General features: G+C 44.6%; 1 protein-coding gene and 1 long non-coding RNA gene across 5 annotated transcripts; both read left to right on the top strand.

Moving 5' to 3' along the window:
• The first annotated feature begins 599 nt into the window (after window positions 1-599).
• On the top strand, window positions 600-2,873 carry LOC111590834 (uncharacterized). 3 transcript variants are annotated; one of them, XR_002749971.1, is made up of 4 exons: window positions 600-1,023; window positions 1,599-1,759; window positions 1,857-1,941; window positions 2,055-2,873. It is a non-coding gene; the product is annotated as an uncharacterized lncRNA (long non-coding RNA). The 3 variants fall into 3 exon arrangements; XR_002749972.1 differs by having other exon boundaries at window positions 1,852-1,941; XR_002749970.1 differs by having other exon boundaries at window positions 1,599-1,941.
• A 1,200-nt stretch (window positions 2,874-4,073) lies between these two features.
• On the top strand, window positions 4,074-7,021 carry LOC100191736 (uncharacterized). Of its 2 annotated transcripts, NM_001155169.2 has the most exons (9): window positions 4,091-4,446; window positions 4,668-4,924; window positions 5,018-5,072; window positions 5,162-5,242; window positions 5,333-5,429; window positions 5,517-5,584; window positions 6,226-6,324; window positions 6,414-6,455; window positions 6,531-6,913. In NM_001155169.2, exons 1-9 carry the CDS (start codon window positions 4,252-4,254, stop codon window positions 6,660-6,662), a joined length of 1,026 nt encoding a protein of 341 aa, NP_001148641.2. In that variant the 5' UTR covers window positions 4,091-4,251; the 3' UTR covers window positions 6,663-6,913. The 2 variants fall into 2 exon arrangements, with proteins under 2 accessions (XP_035820367.1, NP_001148641.2); XM_035964474.1 differs by lacking the exons at window positions 5,333-5,429; window positions 5,517-5,584 and having other exon boundaries at window positions 4,074-4,446; window positions 6,531-7,021.
• Window positions 7,022-18,879: the final 11,858 nt, after the last annotated feature.

Genomic DNA, 18,879 nt, shown 5'->3' with positions numbered 1-18,879 from the left:
TCCGGATGCGGAGCGCACGGCGCGCCCAGTTTTGGTGTGGCGCGGGCGTGCGAATCCATGGGCGGGCGCCGGGCGGGGCGGCCGGCGGCGTGTAGACCCGTAGGGGCACGGCAGTGTCTTGCAGCGCGCGGTAGGCTTTGGACTTTGGGGGAGTCTCTAGGCGTGGACGAACGACGACACGTCGAGCCTTGTTCCTTCCTCCCCCTCGTTCTAGAACGGCGGCGGCGGCATGCGCACGCGGTACCAATTTTTTTTTTTCGGTCTGGGCCCATCCTCTCCGCTCGCATGCAGTGACATCGGTACAAGGTGAAAAACTGCACTTCAGCTCCCAGTCACTTGCACGGATCAACTCCTTGGCAAACCCATTCCGAAATCTTGAGCAAGTAGGTATACGCTTGCTCCTCCAGGTGAATGTTAGGCGTGCTTTCGACACCGTGGAAAAGGAATGCTCCTTGCACGCAAACGCCACCACGGCACGGGAGAAACCCATGGACTTCACTGAATGACGACCGTGGGCATCGCGGACCACCGATGGTCCACATCATATAGCTGAGTCCTTGTTTTTTTAAGGCCTCCAGAGTCCAGTGCTCCACCTCCACTGACCACCACACTCCATGTCTCCAACCCCCCACTAAGCAAAGAGCCAAAGAGGCGACGGCCGGCAGGAGATATTCTTTTTCGCGTCCTCGCGCGGGATCAGCGATCAGATAGCCTTTCTGCCCCCCTTCTTCTTCTTCTCTGACAGACCACGTACTCCTTCCTATAGCCACCCACATTACCGTGCCCGTGCGTGCATCTCTCTTTCTGAATGGATGCAGAGCCTGTGCCATCGCCATTTGCGGCATACTACTAGTACTAATCTTCCTAAACTGATCGGCATCGACACTCAGCAGGCAGTCAGCAGCACCCTTCCTAGATCGCCGTTACCGGAGGAGAACGGGGAGCGTGCAAAACAGGTCGTGAGGCACAGAGGCAGTAGCAAACCGACGAACAGAAGCCACGGTCTTGTCTCACGCAAAAGCAGTACGTAGAGGCACAAGTATAAAGTTGCGGCAGATTTACCCATACTTTTTGTTAATTTGCAAGAAAGATCTGAGATGCCACCCTCAACAAGATTTGATTTCAAGCCTAGATATTGTTTAAATGCAATAGAGCTAATAGTCGACTCAGCTAACACTATAACCATTAACCTCTTTTAGCTAGACACATCCAATCATCCGTAGCCTCACCCTTAACTACCCATTATTAATTCATTAGCTAGCTCAATCTAGCTAAAATAAGGTAATAGTTAGCTAACCATTTGTTAGCCAACTAATTACACTAGCAATTTATCGAACAACTATTAACTGTAGTCTATAGTACATTCAAACATGGCCTTAGAAAGACCGGAATGAATCACGGTATGAAAACAACAATACAATACCCCCAAAGTCATTCCTTTGAAAGGTCGGAAGAAATCACAGCATCGATCCTGATTTCAGCGAGAAAACAGATGCGGCTGCAAAAACTGAGCAGCCTTTTTCAGTCTGGTCAGAGACTGCGATGTAGCCTCTTTCCCTTCGTATGGTATACTAACTACTTTTACATTATTTCTCTAGTTTTTTTCCAGGCACGTTGATGCTTGCTGCTGTCTAGTTGAAAAGAAAGAGAAATCTGGCGTCCGACACGGAGTAATGCATGCAGTAGCCGCATGCTCAGTTTGCACCGGCCGGGATCGCACCATCGACGTCACTAAAGCTGCTGGCCTGTTGATGATCTGGTATTACTTCTCATTGCTGCTTTATATTAAACCATCAAAAAGTTTGCACCAAGAATGAATCAGCTATCGTTTGTCGCATAATATAAAAAAAGTACAGGAAAAGTAGGAACGGGAGACAGAGGTAGACGAATCGATCGAGAGTTTGGATGGAGCCCATCCATGTTAGAAAAATGTGACATCAGGTTGGACTTGGACCTCATAAAAAAGAAGATTTTCTTTTGCGTCTATCCCCATTCAGGCTTTCACTCCCTTAGTCGTAACTGTTGTAACTCTATGGATTATTTTTCTTCTTCAGCTGCCAGTAGCCTTCGTCCTGAAGCTCCTTGGCGGTTGTCATTCCAACAAGAACGAACCAACAGGGAGGTGCGGGGGATGCAAGAGAAACACTATCGTCTGCACTGCACAGGTCAGGCCGCCGTAGGCTGTGGGCGAAACGAAAGCTATCCAATCTGGCAGACTGATGACTCACTGGCTGAGTGGCAGTGATCGATTCCGGGAATACCCGATGAATTATTGGTAGTAGGTGGTGGGGGAAACGTCTGCCGCCGCCTCGTTCCTGGGCAGAATGATCGCAAATTCGCAAGTCTTCCCCTCCCTCCCAAGCGCAGGAGGTATTATAGTACGCCGAGCGGGCGAGGAGCCGGGAAGCCGCCGGGAAAAGGCACGCCGACGCCGGCAGCTGCACGGCCTTTCAGAGAGAGCGGAGGCCCGCCTTTACTCTCCGTTGCCTTTACCCTCCCTCCGCTTTAGTGCGATGCGTCGTCGGACGTAGGCGCTGATGCAACGCAACTTTCATGGCGCGCGCGTGTTAGCAGACGGTTTTCCATGGAGCGCGTGTTTGATTCGAATTCGAATGAATGCAAATACCTCAGCAGTCGCAGTCGCAGTCGCATGATCAACTTTCAGCAAAGTCGTTAAACTGTGGCTAGCTCTCTCTCTCTCTCTATATATCCGCAAAACGCTTTTTTACCGTCGTCGACTGTTCAGCTAAAGGTCATCATCATCATCATATCTGGAACGCGAGCCTGCTGAATCGACGAGACACGAAGACGACGACACGCGACCTTGGCCCGCCTCCTTTCGCATGCGCTTCGCCGGTCCACGGCCCATCTCTACGCCCAGTCGCCAGGACACACGCGCGACAGGGAACGATCGCGGATCTGTACAGCCGATCGCACTAGTCTAGAACGATTTTGCCCAGCCTGGGACTGGGACTGGGAGCACCTGTCATGGAAAGGTTAGTCGGCTAGCAGTACAAGCCCACAAAGTACATTGTCACGTTTTGTCGGCTTCCATTCGTCCTGTTTCGCGTCTGTGGATCTCTCTCTATTGTTTTTTAACTCGCCTTTCTACGTACAATTTCGACTGCCTGAGCATTAGAGCATACATGCTCGTTTGACTCGGTAACAAATAATAGAACATAATGTTACGTGCTATTGTGTTACGGCCTTCATAGTTCATAACGGTTTCTGACCGAGCTCGGATTGCGTTTGCTACGGGTTACCACTTACCAGTACCTTGTAACAGAGACAGGGGCCCTAATTTGTGGAAGCCGTGGGGAACAGCCTCAAATTGCTTGTCGCTCCTAGGCTCCGTATTCAATAAATCTGCAATAGATTTGATATCCACTATAGATCTACAAAATTTGTGTAGCTGATATTCTAGCTCTAGTTATATATGCCTCCGGACATTTTAGTTAGAACTACGTAGCCCTCCGGATAGAAGTCACACGTCCATGTATGCCTCCTCAGATGACGCGAAGAAAAAAAAAACATAGAGCACGGCTACTCGGCTAGGCGTGGCGACGGCGCAGCCGGGCTTGAGGCCCCGCGCGCGATGGCCCATGGCCCTGGCGGCTGGCGCGACCGGCGGGGCTCGTGGCGGCATGTGGCCCTAGTGTAGTCAAGCCTATCCACAGACGACTAGCGTTGGGCAGGACAGGACCATTCGGGGCGACGAGCTCTACGGGATGGCGCGAAGGGATGGGATCGGCGTGCTCGTCGGCCATGGCTGGGCCGGGCGTCGGAGAGAGGCGAGGCCAGGGAGGAAAAGGGCCGGGTAAAAGAGGACGACGGAAAATAATTTAGAATGAACGGGTGGCAATTCTCTCTCCAACCATACTAAATTTGAGTTCGTCTTGCATCCTCTAATAAAGAGTTTTACCAAAATAGTAAACTGACCTTCAAATCTATCGTTTTGGTAAATTAGAATTTAACGAATCTAGAATGTTTGGTTTTTTTTAAACAAAATAAAGTTATTTTCAATGAATGTAGAGGAAAATATTATATATAGACCGCTGGCAAACAGACACTAAACTCTATGGAGGTGGAGGCCAAATCCGATAATCTACCAGTGGGCCCTGGTTGACAGCCCAACGCACGGCTCTCCTGTGCGCCTCCGATGCCGTTTCCCCGAAGCAAAGGGAGACGAAAGCTCAAAAGGTCCCCCCGCTTCCTGTGGTCCACGCACGCACGCAGGCGGCGGTGGTGCCCATGGCTTCGTGGCTGTTGCTCCCCTTCTCCTCCTTCCCGTGGCCTCCCCCGCCCCCACCAGGCTCCTCCTCCGGCCGCGGCGGCGATGGCGGCGGAGACGGCGGCGATTGGAGGCCGACCGTCGTCGCAGCCTTCGCAGGCGTGCAAGTCGGCCGCGCTCTCCGCCGCCGCTTCGCCGGCCTCCTCCGCTCACCGGTACCGTGCCTCGCCTCGCCTTCCATTTCGTTGTAACTTGGGATGCACACCATGATAGCGTCTACTTAGTCTGTTCCCAACCAAACAGGCCTCAGACCCTCAGTCTGTTGTTGACTGAGCTCTCACGCTCTTTGTTCATTGGATGGCGATTTTTGTGTGTGTGTGTGTGTGCGCGCGCGCTCGATCAAATACTTAATGTCAAGTGAACCTTTCTACTCTAGGAGGTGCGACATCTTGATGCCTTGCCGAAAATGGGTAGCTTTTGGTTTGAAGGATCAGAATCGCTTGCGACATTCCACATTCTTGGCGCGATAGGGATTGTGTTCTCTGCACCTTATGTTTGCAGCTCTGCTCTGTTCAGTGGGAACGGGTCAGGGGGTAGATACATCAGCAACGGGAAGTTGTTGTCCAGACGGCCTCGTGGAATCGATTCCAAGAAGAGGCTCTGGACTAATGTCCTTCTTGCTCTTAATGTCCTGTAAGTCGGTGGACAATTTGAGTTTATGTGATAGTAGCTCCAATCCTTTGGTACATTTGTTGTTTAACACCCTTCCTTTTGCTCTCAACGAAGGGCTTATGTCGCTCAGGTAGCATCACAAGGAAAGCTTCTCATGTGGGGAGCCAAGGTTTGTGTCTTGGTTGGAATTTCTGTTTCAGTTATGCGCTGTTGATTTTGTTAACCTAATACAGTTATGACCATCATTTGCAATGAAAGATCAACAGTCTGATTGATAGAGGGCAATTTTGGCGTTTGGCAACATCATCTCTACTTCATGCAAATCTCACCCACCTTGCAGTATGTTTTTATGTTTGAATTGGGTTTTATATTTCATAGAAAAAATATCAGCTAACTTCCTACCTGTTGGATGTTGTCATAATGATGCAGTTCAATTGTTTCTCTTTGAACTCTATTGGGCCCATGGTTGAAATGTTAAGTGGTCCTAGAAGATATCTAGCTGTTTATTTCAGTTCGGCGCTGGCAGGTGTTTGTTCTTAACCTTTTGGATTGGATGGTAGTGCCCTGATCTTAAGTTATCACTGTTATTAATCAATTCTTGGAACATAAATAGGTTCACTGATGAGCTACCGTTTTAGTGCGTCACCTGCTGTTGGTGCGTCAGGTGCCATTTTTGGATTGGTATGTCTATTTTGCCGCTACATATGATAGGACTTGTTTGTCACACTTGTGGTCATTACCCAGTGCCAGAATCATGTTAACCCTATAATATGGCATAATTCATTAGCAATGTGAAACTACAAACTTCTCCCTTTGTTCCAAATTATAGTTCACTTTAGATTTGTCATGAGTCAAACTTCTCTAACTTTTACCAGCTTTGTAGAATATACACAAACATCTATAATATAAAATTAGTTTAATTAAATTCTCCATAACTCATGTATTGATAGCGGACTTATATGAACTTATCCATGTAAAAATATATCCCCCCTAAAAACAGTCAAAGTTAACAAGTTTGACATACGAGTTAGGACAAAGCTTAAGTGAACTATAACTTGGAAACCAAGTTTTTAATTCGTCACTTCTAAATGGTTGGTATAACATTCCTTTGTACTAACTCCTCAAAACTGCACATCTTTACTAAACAGGCCAGAAACATGATTTATTTGTAGTTTGTATTTCTGTATTTCAGACTTTTGTTTCTTATGTACACCACATTTATGTTTTGTCAAAAAATAGTCCTGGTCTTGTCCTATTGAAATATAAATCTCTGATACAACTGGTCATGAAAGTGTTTATATCACCTTTATCTGCACTATCAGGTTGGAGCCTATGCAGTTTATATGTGGAGGCATAGAAGATTTTTTGGGAATTCTAGAGAGAGTTTAGAACATATTGGGCGTGTGGTTGTCCTGAATATGGTACTGCTCCACTTTTTTCTGCTTATTTTATTTTGCCTTCGTTTCAAAAACTTTCTTTGTTCCATGTGCAACATTTTCTTTTTTCATAGGGTATGGGCCTCCTTTCAAGGGGAATTGATAACTGGGGCCATGTAAGTTTCTTGGATTATCTGTTCATTTTACAACATGAATGGATTTAGCTCACTAGTTCACTTGAATCATGACAGCTGGGAGGCTTGCTTGGGGGAGTTGCCATGGCATGGTTCCTAGGTCCGGCATGGCAATATCAGTACGTGGCAAAGGATGGTAGAGCGGTTTTCAAAGACAGGGCTCCAGTCCTCCGACTAATAAAGGGGTAGACCTGTGGGTATTCGTGGAAATAGCGTGGAAGAGGATGAAAAGGGGAAAGGGGGTGAAGATTCAGACATGCGCCGAGCAAAGGGAGTGGCGAAAAAACAATTAGGCCCTCTTTGGAATGAAAGAATTTCAGAGAAATCATACATGAATCAGTTCATTTTTCATAGAAAAAACACATGAACCTTAACATGTAACTAGTTTTGGTGTCGAAACATTTCACTGCAGAGCTAATTGCTGAGGAAACACACACGAGAATCATATTGCTTTGTTCGAATCGTGGCAATTGTTAAATCTTCAAAGCTAAGACGAGTTGTGGACTGTCAGTTGTATTTCCAGGTATCAATAGCCCTTTTTGTACTAACCATAGGATCTGCTGTCAAGTTCCTACGTTGGACATTGTTACGCAACCGGATCCTCTACAGTAACTTGAAGTAGCTGCTGATAGGTCAGGTCATTGACGTGCGGGGTTGGCCTTGTCTGGCCCATGCACTTAAGTTGTCGGATATTACTGCAGATGAATGGCTTCCGACTGTTACTACGTTTCTTCTTGTCCAGTACTGCAAGAGATGATAAAATATGTAATAATGTCCTCAGTGATCTGTTAAGTGATTATGGGGGTGTTTGTTTGGGATTATAATTTTTCTAGATTATATAATCCAAAAAATTTTGAACTAACACTTAGTTCAAAATTTGCTGGATTATAAAATCTGGTCAAATTATAATCCCAAATAAACACTCCAGGCATGCTGTAGCAAAATACTACTACCTTCATTCTCAAATATGTGTCATTCGCTAGTCTATTTTTGAAGTAAAACGCGATAAATAAAAAAGAATGGAGTGCATATGTTTTTTTGCACCGTCAAAATTTTAGGACCAGCGCAAAATACTCAGCTTGAAAGAACTGATACGCCGTATGGGCATGTAAGTTAATTCACAATGCACAAGGTAATGTGTATGACAGTGTTCAATCAACGCAAGGGATAAACTGTTGGATCATCATTCGATCAACGACAGAGACAGGATGAAATCGACATACGAATCAACATTCATCGGTTGGTACCTCTTCGCTCCACACACCTAAATAAGGCAGCGTTTGACAGAGCTCTCACAGCTCCGCTCTTAGGGAGAATCACTCCTGCCGAGCCAAACGATAAAAATCTGAAGTGCTTCGCGGTGCGAGTGGAGTGAATTTAATCTCTACTTTGTACTAGAAAGTGAGAGCAAAAAAATCTGCTTCCCACCACTTCCAACCTACTCTCCACTCTTTAACCCCTCAAATTCACTTCACAGCATATTTATCAAACGATTTTCGTCAAATAGATTCACTTCGGAAGAGAATCACTCTATCAGATAATCAACTCTCGGAGCTAAAAAATCATGGAGCGAAGTTCTATCAAATAAGTCTTAAGACTCAATCATTTGTACACGAAAGCAAGGGGAAAGTCGCCGCCACCATGGATACTGTCTCTAACACCGCTAACAAGATTCCTCACATTTGTGGTGCCCTTTCCTCAACCCTAAAGGTATTCACATATTTTTATCCATCCTAGTAGCTATGGTTATGGGTTAGAAAGGAGAGAATTGGATATTTGCTATTATAAAGAATGAGCTTTGCAAAATTGCCACCAAGCCCACATTCTATAGACGCACAACTAGATTTGTATGTGTGGGGCTGTCTAGTGAAAGGTAAAACATTTAACCTAGATATCAGGAAATTAGACTCGGATACTGTAAGGGACCGGTATGCACGCCCTGAGTTAGTACCACCTCGCCTAGCCAAGGGGGTCGTGTTGCACTTATAAGGGCGGGCCTCCCTCCTCTCTCAGCCTAGGTTTTGAGAGCGAGGTGCCCGTCTGAATAGGCTGCGCACGAGCGCATGAACGTCCGACGCTGGCGATGGTGGGCTTTAGGCGGACTGGCCCAGTGGGTGCGTTACAATTGGTATCGGAGCCTACATTGCCGCTGCTGCCTGGAAGAGCTTTGGGCCTCTTAGGGGGGTGGGATGTAAGGGACCGGTATGCACGCCCTGGGTTAGTACCACCTCGCCTAGCCAAGGGGGTCGTGTTGCACTTATAAGGGCGGGCCTCCCTCCTCTCTTAGCCTAGGTTTTGAGAGCGAGGTACCCGTCTGAATAGGCTGCGCACGAGCGCATGAACGTCCGACGCTGGCGATGGTGGGCTTTGGGCGGACTGGCCCAGTGGGTGCGTTACAGATACACTAAGTTGCTATTTCATTACCTATCCAGAAAGATAAAATAGTATTATTTCTGCTCGCCTGAGAGACATACTAAGTTTGTAGAAGCAAGATACACTATCTTGTTTGAGGATGATAAGATTAAGAATAGCATGGTACCTCGAGCAATTGATTTTGATGAGAAGCGGGTTTGTGCCTCAATGTCACACCCGGGTTTTAGGGCACCAAGACCGGGGCGCGAACATAATCACCAGGTGTGCCGAGACCAAGTCTCACACATATGATGAATCATGGCACAAGATCGAATGTCACAACTTTACTATATAATAGGAGTTCTATACAAAATAAATAGATAATTACATTATAAGGAGACAACGGTCCAGCAACTCAAAGTTGACTGGGAGATGACGACCTAAACCTCTCACGAACACATCACAGCATCCTCCAAGCGCCTCATCCTGTGGTACCTGATCTTGACCTGTGGGGGGTGTGAGACAGCAAGAGTGAGCTCACATACGTTCATAGCTCAACAAGTTGTGGGGAATAATGTGCATGAACTCGCCAAAGGTGGGAGCTCACATGAAGTGTAAGGCTTACCAAAGAGGATGGTTAGAGTTGAGCATTGCTTTTAAAGTTGGTCAAAATTTTATTAGCAGTTACTAAGTATAAGTAAATACCAACCCAATTAAATAGTAGAACAGAAGTAACAACATCACCTGCGATGCAATGCATATGTCAAATTGAATTTAGTTTCATAAATTAATCATGTGAGTGTCCGAACTGCTCATGACCGTGAGCACGGTTAGTATACCAGTTTTACACTATGCAGAGGTTGCGCATCTTTACCCACAAGCCATGTTACCCATCTGCCAAGAGATAGCCAATCCCATACACCTCTACCAAGGAGACGAGGCAGGGTAACACTACGAGGCCTTTACAAAGTTCCACTAGCTTCAGAAAACCCGCTACAGTTTATAGGAAGCTCCAGTGCAGGAATCCCGTGCCTGGCCACCATCGCAGCAAAATCAACTAAGGACCTCCCTACACTGACCACTCCCCTACTGCCCTTGCCCCTTTCGGGTAAGGTAGTCATCCACTAGCTTTCCTAGTTAATCAACCAAGGGCGTCCGTTAAACCCTTGTGGTAGCACTGTTTTCCCAGGTGGTTCTCCATGTTCCAATTAACATAATGATCTTAACATGAACAACAATAATAAACTGGTAATAAAAGTGTAATCATGTATAATGTATCTCCATACCCAAAACCACATAAAGCAATAGCAAGAACTACCCAAAAATTCAGTGGTAAACAAGGTATAAAGATAGTCAAACTAGGGTAACCTATTGGGTCCCATCAAAATTAATCTATGCAGATCATTATGATTAATCAGAACATGACTGGGTAAAAAGAAGTGATCAAGGGCACAACTTGCCTGACACTTGAGATTCCAGGTACCAACTTGCTTTTCAGATGACACGTGTCCTCACTGCTAAACGTAGCAATAGAGACAAACATGTATAGGCAAAATTAACATCACACCAAACATAAGAACAAAATACATATTAATAATCTATATAATAAAATAATATCACAGGAACAAGAATTATTAATTTTGGAATTATAGATTTTAAGTTATGATTTTCTGAAGGTTTGAAGTGTTTTGCACAAGATTAAATAGGATATAAATTTTATTGTGACCAAAATGTCAAAACAGTGACACTAAATGATAAACAATAATATTTCAAAATTATAGGAACTAGAATGGACTAATTTGGACTTAATATGAATTTTCTATGAATTATACAAGTTTCTAGCATTTATTTTCATATTAAAGTTCATTTTCTAATTATTTTTACTGGATTTTCCAACTCTCTGGACTGGGCGCCAAAATCAGAGAAGTTCGGGGGCAGACGTACAAAAATACCCCAGACTCAGATTAACCCTATATGGACGGCGGATTGATTGTATAAAAGTGAAGGGGCTCTTTAGAAAAATAAACGCGGCGAAGGGGTATGGACAATCGCGAGCCGTCAGATTACCAATCAAGCGCTCGGATTAGGTTTCTTCTACATCGAATCGGTACGCCACAGAAGTCGTTGGATCAAGGATCTACGCTAGAGAACGTGCCACGCAGCGAGATTGACCAAACCCTTGGATCGTCGATCAACAGCCCGATTTCAATCTCCCGAACCAGTGTTTAAGCTTCTAATCGCAGCCACTGGTGCATGATCGGACGGTGCTCCGACATCTTCTCCACACGACTGGCCAGGACGGCGGCGCCGCCACGCCCTGTGGCGGAAGTTCACCGGCGCCCGGTCAATGCGCACTTCCCCCGACAATTACCTGACCCGAAACGGTCCTACCCCTAGAGGCAACCCAGGCGAACGCGTAAGCGACATTCATACCTCTGATTATGGCGACGACCGCACGGTTCATGGCGCGAGGCGGATCCGCGACCGCGCTCATACTCCGACGAGGAATAGCCATGGATTCGTGGCCTCCCGCGCTGATTTTCTGGTAGCTACAGCTTCCCCGCGTTAAGGCGATGCTCCTGGTCTCCCTTCCATGGCCAGAGACGCAAGTCCGACCGATTGCCATGGCGGCGACAACCTTCTTCTCTCTCCCTTCCGCCTGCTCGATGGTGCTCTGCTCCTTCCGATGGCTTTGATGCTCAATATATAGATCACAAGGCAAGGGGCGAGTCCGAGAACGGGGATTTAGGGTCGATTGATGGACCTCCCCAATATCCAGGGCGAGTTTGTTGCGCGCCCGCCCAGTCTGTTCCGCGGATATGGGGTGCGTTCGATTCGAGCAGGGAGATAGAGCTGATGAAGATGGCCCGCGTGCAAGTGGCTGGCGCGAGGTAATCAGCGGCTGGCCAAAGGGGCCCGCATGTCAGCGCTAAGGTAACCCAAATTAGCCCAGTGTACCGTTTTAAGGGAAAGATGGGCCAGCGCGGGAGAGATGGGGAAGTGGGCCGGCTGGCAGGCTAGTTCTGCGGAAGATGGGCCAGCACGAGGGGAAAATGGCCCAAGGCGCCAAATGGAGTCTTCTCCTTTTTATTTATTTCTATTTGCATTTTCTCCACTAAATTTCAAACTCTAGTATTTGAATTCAAACTTGTTCGTTAGTTCATACACAGGTTGAATTCCCACATAAGGTTCTAGTATACAAAATTATAAATATTCATATATATATATATATATATATATTTCTTTGTATATTCTTTTTCATTTCTTTTCCTTATTTTTCTTTATATTTTCAAGTTCTATTTTTTCAAACTTAAACTTGTCACAAAAATTTGAGTACAATTGTAAACATACAAGAATTCCAGCATGATATGCATTTTCTATATTTATTTATTTGTTGTTTAACCGATATAACTCCATTAATTGAATATGCACAAATAAAAGAAAATCAAGTAATCTCCAACGGTTCCCTAATCCTAAAACCCTACACAATAATATTTATTCATTTATATTATTATTATTATTATTATTATTATTATTATTATTATTATTATTATTATTATTATTTTCTCTGATATAAATTTTGGGCTTTACAAATCCTACCCCCTTAACAGAAATCTCGTCCTCGAGATTTGTAAGAAAAAGTATTATACCAAGATTGGTTTGTAATTGATATGGTAGTTTCTAATTGATTTTTTTTAAAAAAATAAGAGTCTCTTTTTTTAATATTATTTAGCAGGTGATTAGAAATGCATGGCTATCTTTTATGTTTAGACACACAGTTAGGTAAGAAGAGAGATGGTTAGTGTGAGGTTAGCTGACGATAAGAAGAACTTAGTAAGGGAAGACTCCATCCAAGGTGGTAAATCTTGAATCATCTTGCGATCTGATTTGACTCTTATCCTTCCATGTCAAGGTTGATCTCCTCTTTCTTGCTCTTTGGTGTCTCCATTTGGGTTTGGGATAAGAGGTTAAGATAGATCTGTATGTAACTTGTAGGTAGAGCAGCTAGTTTAGTAGATTTCTATGAGTTTAATGAGATTAGTCAGAATCTGGTTTGGTCGTTTGCTTCTGGATGGGTGGGATAGGTTATGTAACCCATTATGTAGGTCAAGTTGTTAGGTATAGCCCAGTTAATCTAAGTCGCTAATTTAGGCCTAAGTGAATTAGTAGTATTGCCTTATCCTCTGTACCATCATTAGGTAACTCACACTAGATTGGGTCATATAAGATTAGATAGGATCTAGATTAAATTGAATATGACTAGATTAAACTAGCTAAGATCTACTTATCTTTTTTTGGACTAGATCCGGGTTGTTATTTTAGTATGAGGTAAGTATAGTGGTTAGGATAAGACAAATCTTTCAAGATGAGATGAACCTATTAAGATAAGAGAGTATCTTTTAAGATAAGATGGATCTATTAAGCTGGATATTTTTTAATAGGGGATAATCTATCTGGGCTAGCTGTCTTATAATGGATCTTTCTATATGTATATGCAGACGCAATTGTGGATATTACTCCACAACTCATCACACTCAATCAAAGATCCAAATCAGACAAATATCATAAGAACAAGCATTCAAGCATATGGATACTTATAAAAATAGTTTTGTTTTGGTTCCTAAGATTAGGTCTCTTATTCCTGAAGATCACTTTAGGTACATGATTTAAAAGTGTGAAATCCACATTTGTCTTTAGAAGGAAAAGGTAAGAGTAATCAGAGTAAAGCGGAAATAGATGAGAAAAGATTAAGAAAAGTTTAGAAAGAATCAGAGTAGCGAAGTTAAGTAAGTATTGGTTGTCCGGTTCTATCTAGGTTTCGTCCTACAGTCAACATTCCTCTGATACCACTTCTGTCACACCCGGGTTTTAGGGCACCAAGACTCGGGCACGAACATAATCACCAGGTGTGCCGGGACCAAGTCTCACACATATGATGAATCATGGCACAGGATCGAATGTCACAACTTTACTATATAATAGGAGTTTTATACAAAATAAATAAATAATTACATTATAAGGAGACAACGGTCCAGCAACCCAAAGTTGACTGGGAGACGACAGCCTAAACCTCTCATGAACACATCACAGCATCCTCCAAGCACCTCATCCTGTGGTACCTGATCTTGACCTGTGGGGGCTGTGAGATAGCAAGAGTGAGCTCACATACGTTCATAGCTCAACAAGTTGTGGGGAATAATGTGCATGAACTCGCCAAAGGTGTGAGCTCACGTGAAGTGTAAGGCTTACCAAAGAGGATGGTTAGAGCTGAGCATTGCTTTTAAAGTTGGTCAAAATTTTATTAGCAGTTACTAAGTATAAGTAAATACCAACCCAATTAAATAGTGGAACAAAAGTAACAACATCACCTGCGATGCAATGCATATGACAAATTGAATTTAGTTCCATAAATTAATCATGTGAGTGTCCGAGCTGCTCATGACCGTGAGCACGGCTAGTTGAGAGCACCTAGAGGGGGGGGGGTGAATAGGTGATCCTGTAAAAACTTAAAACTTATAACCACAAAACTTGGTTAAGTGTTAGTACAATGAAATCAAGTGGCTAAGGACTGAGCTCTTACGAAACACAATAGTCATAGTGAGAACAAGCACAAGAGACACGATGATTTATCCCATGGTTCGGCCAAGTATAACACTTGCCTACTCCACATTGTGACGTCCCAACGGACGAGAGTTGGACTCAACTCCTCTCAAGTGATCCAATGATCAACTTGAATACCACGGTTTTCTTCTTTCTTTACTCTTTCCCGTTTGCGAGGAATCTCCACAACTTGGAGTCTCTCGCCCTTACAATAAGGATCAAAGTGAAAGCACTAGAGTAAGGGAGGGAAGCAACACAAACAAATTCACAACAATACGCACACACACACAACCAAGACTTGAGCTCAAATGAATAGCACAAAGTTCACCACTAGAACGGAGCTCAAATCACTAAGAATATCAATCGAGTGCGCAAAGACGGAGTGTGAATGATTAAGAATGCTCAAAGTATGCTTGGTGGTCTCCTCCATGCGCCTAGGGGTCCCTTTTATAGCCCCAAGGCAGCTAGGAGCCGTTGAGAGCAATCCAGGAAGGCAATTCTTGCCTTCTGTCGGGTGGCGCACCGGACAGTCCGGTGCACCACCGGACACTGTCCGATGCTGATTGCTTTCCTATTCTGGCGCAGCTGACCGTTGAAGATTTGGAGCCGTTGGCGCACCGAACACTGTCCGGTGCACACTAGACAGTTCGGTGCCCCCATCAGACCGTTGGCTCGACCACGCATCACGCGCGGATTGCGCGGCCGACCGTTGGCTCACCGGACAGTCCGATGCACCACCGGACAGTCCGGTAATTTTTAGCCGTACGCCGCCGACGAAATTCCGAGAGCGACCAGTTTGACCAACGCCAGCCTGGCGCACCGGACACTGTCCGGTGCACCGGACTGTGCTGAGTCTTGGCTGCTTCAGCCAAGTCTTTTTCTTTTTCTGTTTTCCCTGATTCTAGCACTTAGCCAAATATGTTAGTACACAAATTACAATGTACTAAGTCTAGAATCTTACCTTATTGATGATTTGCACTTCATCCACCATTTTGCTCAATTTATACTTAAGCCATTTGTGTTGGACACTTAATCACCAAAATACTTAGAAATGGCCCAAGGGCACATTTCCCTTTCAATCTCCCCCTTTTTGGTGATTTATGCCAACACAATAAAAAGCAACACATAGAAGTGCAATATCAACGCAAATGAGATCAAGATTTGTTTTTTATTTAAATTTGGCATATTTGGATCATTCTTTGCCACCACTTGGTTTGTTTTTGTAAATCAAACTCAAATTCCTATCTCTAGGTCAAACACACTTGTTGAGACATAAAGAGAGGTATTCCAAGAGAAATTGATCAAAGATTCAAAAACTCCCCCTTTTTCCATAATCAAACATTCTCCCCACAAGAGACCAACTTTTGACAAAAAGAGACACTTAGAGTATTTTGACAAAACAAAAGTTCTAACTCTACTATTTTTAAAATTCTCAAGTGGTAGCTGATCCATTTGCTTTAGCCTTAATTTCTCCCCCTTTGGCATCAAGCACCAAAACGGGATCATTGTTGGCCCTTTAACCTCAATGCTTCAACAAAATTGTTAATTAAGAGCAAAAGACAATAAGATCATAGAGATGAACTTGGAGTTAATTACCCTCTTATCGGAGTGCAGTGGAAGTCTTGCATGGTCCAAGTTCACCTTTCCCTTTCAATACACTTTTGAGACTAAAACAAGTAAACTCAAACACAATGTTAGTCTCAAAGTGTCAAGTTGTAGCATGCTTCCCCCTAAAAAGTTCATTACTTGCAAATGGACCGGGGATCATGTGTACAACTTAAGCACCATAATTAGGCAACAATATGCATAAAGGAACATGATCAAAGGCATAAAACACATGTATGCTATAGATCAATCCAAGTTACGCGAATCTAAGACATTTAGCTCACTACGCAGCCTGCAAAAGGTCTTTTCATCTAAAGGCTTGGTAAAGATATCGGCTAGCTGGTTCTCGGTGCTAACATAAAACACTTCGATATCCCCCTTTTGCTAGTGGTCTCTCAAAAAGTGATGTCGGATGTCTATGTGCTTTGTGCGGCTGTGTTCAACAGGGTTATCCGCCATGCGGATTGCACTCTCATTGTCACATAGGAGTGGGACTTTGCTCAGATTGTAGCCAAAGTCCCTGAGGGTTTGCCTCATCCAAAGTAGTTGCGCGCAACACTGTCCTGCGGCAACATACTCAGCCTCAGCGGTGCATAGGGCAACAGAAGTTTGTTTCTTAGAACTCTAAGACACCAGGGACCTTCCTAAGAATTGGCACGTCCCTGATGTACTCTTCCTATCAACCTTGCATCCAGCATGATCAGAGTCTGAGTATCCAATCAAGTCAAAGGTAGACCCCTTTGGATACCAGATCCCAAAGCAAGGCGTAGCAACTAAATATCTAAGTATTCGCTTAACGGCCACAAGGTGACACTCCCTTGGATCGGATTGAAATCTAGCACACATGCATACGCTTAGCATAATATCCGGTCTACTAGCACTTAAATAAAGTAAAGACCCTATCATAGACCGGTATGCCTTTTGATCAACGGACTTACCTCCTTTGTTGAGGTCGACATGTCCGTCGGTTCCCATTGGAGTCTTTGTGAGCTTGGCGTCATTCATCCCAAACCGCTTGATCAAATCTTGCGTGTACTTCGTTTGGGAGATGAAAGTGCCGTCCTTGAGTTGCTTCACTTGGAACCCAAGGAAGTAGTTCAACTCGCCCATCATTGACATCTCAAATTTTTGAGTCATCACCCTGCTAAACTCTTCACAAGACTTTTGGTTAGTAGAACCAAATATTATGTCATCGACATAAATTTGGCACATAAATAAGTCACCATCACAAGTCTTAGTGAATAAAGTTGGATCGGCTTTCCCAACCTTGAAGGCATTAGCAATTAGAAAGTCTCTAAGGCATTCATACCATGCTCCTGGGGCTTGCTTAAGTCCATAGAGCGCCTTAGAGAGCTTACACACGTGGTCGGGGTACCGTTCATCCTCAAAGCCAGGGGGTTGCTCTACGTACACCTCCTCCTTGATTGGCCCATTGAGGAAAGCACTCTTCACATCCATTTAGAACTACCTGAAAGAATGGTGAGCGGCATAGGCTAACAAAATACGAATAGACTCTAGCCTAGCCACAGGAGCAAAAGTCTCCTCAAAGTCCAAACCTGCGACTTGGGCATAACCTTTTGCCACAAGTCTAGCCTTGTTCCTTGTCACCACTCCGTGCTCGTCTTGTTTGTTGTGGAACACCCACTTGCTTCCCACAACGTTTTGCTTTGGACGTGGCACCAGGGTCCAAACTTCATTTCACTTGAAGTTATTGAGCTCTTCCTGCATGGCCAACACCCAGTCTGGATCTAGCAAGGCCTCTTCTACCCTGAAAGGCTCAATTGAAGAGACAAAAGAGTAGTGTTCACAAAAATTAACTAATCTAGAGCGAGTAGTTACTCCCTTGCTTATATCACCCAAAATCTGGTCGACGGGATGATTCCTTTGAATCGTCGCTCGGACTTGAGTTGGGGGGGCTTGAGGTGCTTCTTCCTCCATAGCATGATCATCTTGTGCTCCCCCTTGATCGCACGCCTCTTGATGAACCTGTTCATCAGTTTGAGTTGGGGGATGCACCATTGTTGAGGAAGAAGGTTGATCTTGCTCCTTTTGTTCCTGTGGTCGCACATCTCCAATCGCCATGGTGCGTATGGCGGCCGTTGGAACATCTTCTTCATCTACATCATCAAGATCAACTTGCTCTCTTGGAGAGCCATTAGTCTCATCAAATACAACGTCGCTAGAGACTTCAACCAAACCCGATGATTTGTTGAAGACTCTATACGCCTTTGTATTTGAGTCATAACCTAACAAAAACCCTTCTACAGCTTTGGGAGCAAATTTAGAATTTCTACCTTTCTTCACTAGAATATAACATTTACTCCCAAATACACGAAAGTATGACACGTTGGGTTTGTTACCGGTTAGAAGTTCGTACGACGTCATCTTGAGGAGGCGATGAAGGTAGACTCGGTTTATGGCGTGGCAAGCCATGTTCACGGCTTCCGACCAAAACCGCTCAGGTGTCTTGAACTCTTCAAGCATTGTCCTCGCCATGTCTATGAGCGTCCTATTCTTCCTCTCTACCACACCGTTTTGCTGTGGTGTGTAGGGAGCGGAGAACTCGTGCTTGATTCCTTCCTCCTCAAGGTACTCCTCTACTTGAAGGTTCTTGAACTCGGACCCATTGTCGCTCCTTATATTCTTCACCTTGAGCTCAAATTCATTTTGAGCTCTCCTTAAAAAGAGCTTGAGGGTCCCTTGAGTTTCAGATTTATCCTGCAAAAAGAATACCCACGTGAAGCGGGAAAAATCATCAACTATAACAAGACCATACTTACTTCCCCCGATGCTGAGGTAGGCGACGGGTCCGAAGAGGTCCATATGCAGCAGCTCCAGGGGTCTTGAT

This window comes from Zea mays, chromosome 2, assembly GCF_902167145.1.
Source record: "Zea mays cultivar B73 chromosome 2, Zm-B73-REFERENCE-NAM-5.0, whole genome shotgun sequence".
NCBI lineage: Eukaryota > Viridiplantae > Streptophyta > Magnoliopsida > Poales > Poaceae > Zea > Zea mays.
Note: the sequence above shows the minus strand (reverse complement) of the source record. Positions and strands in the feature narration are given on the sequence as shown.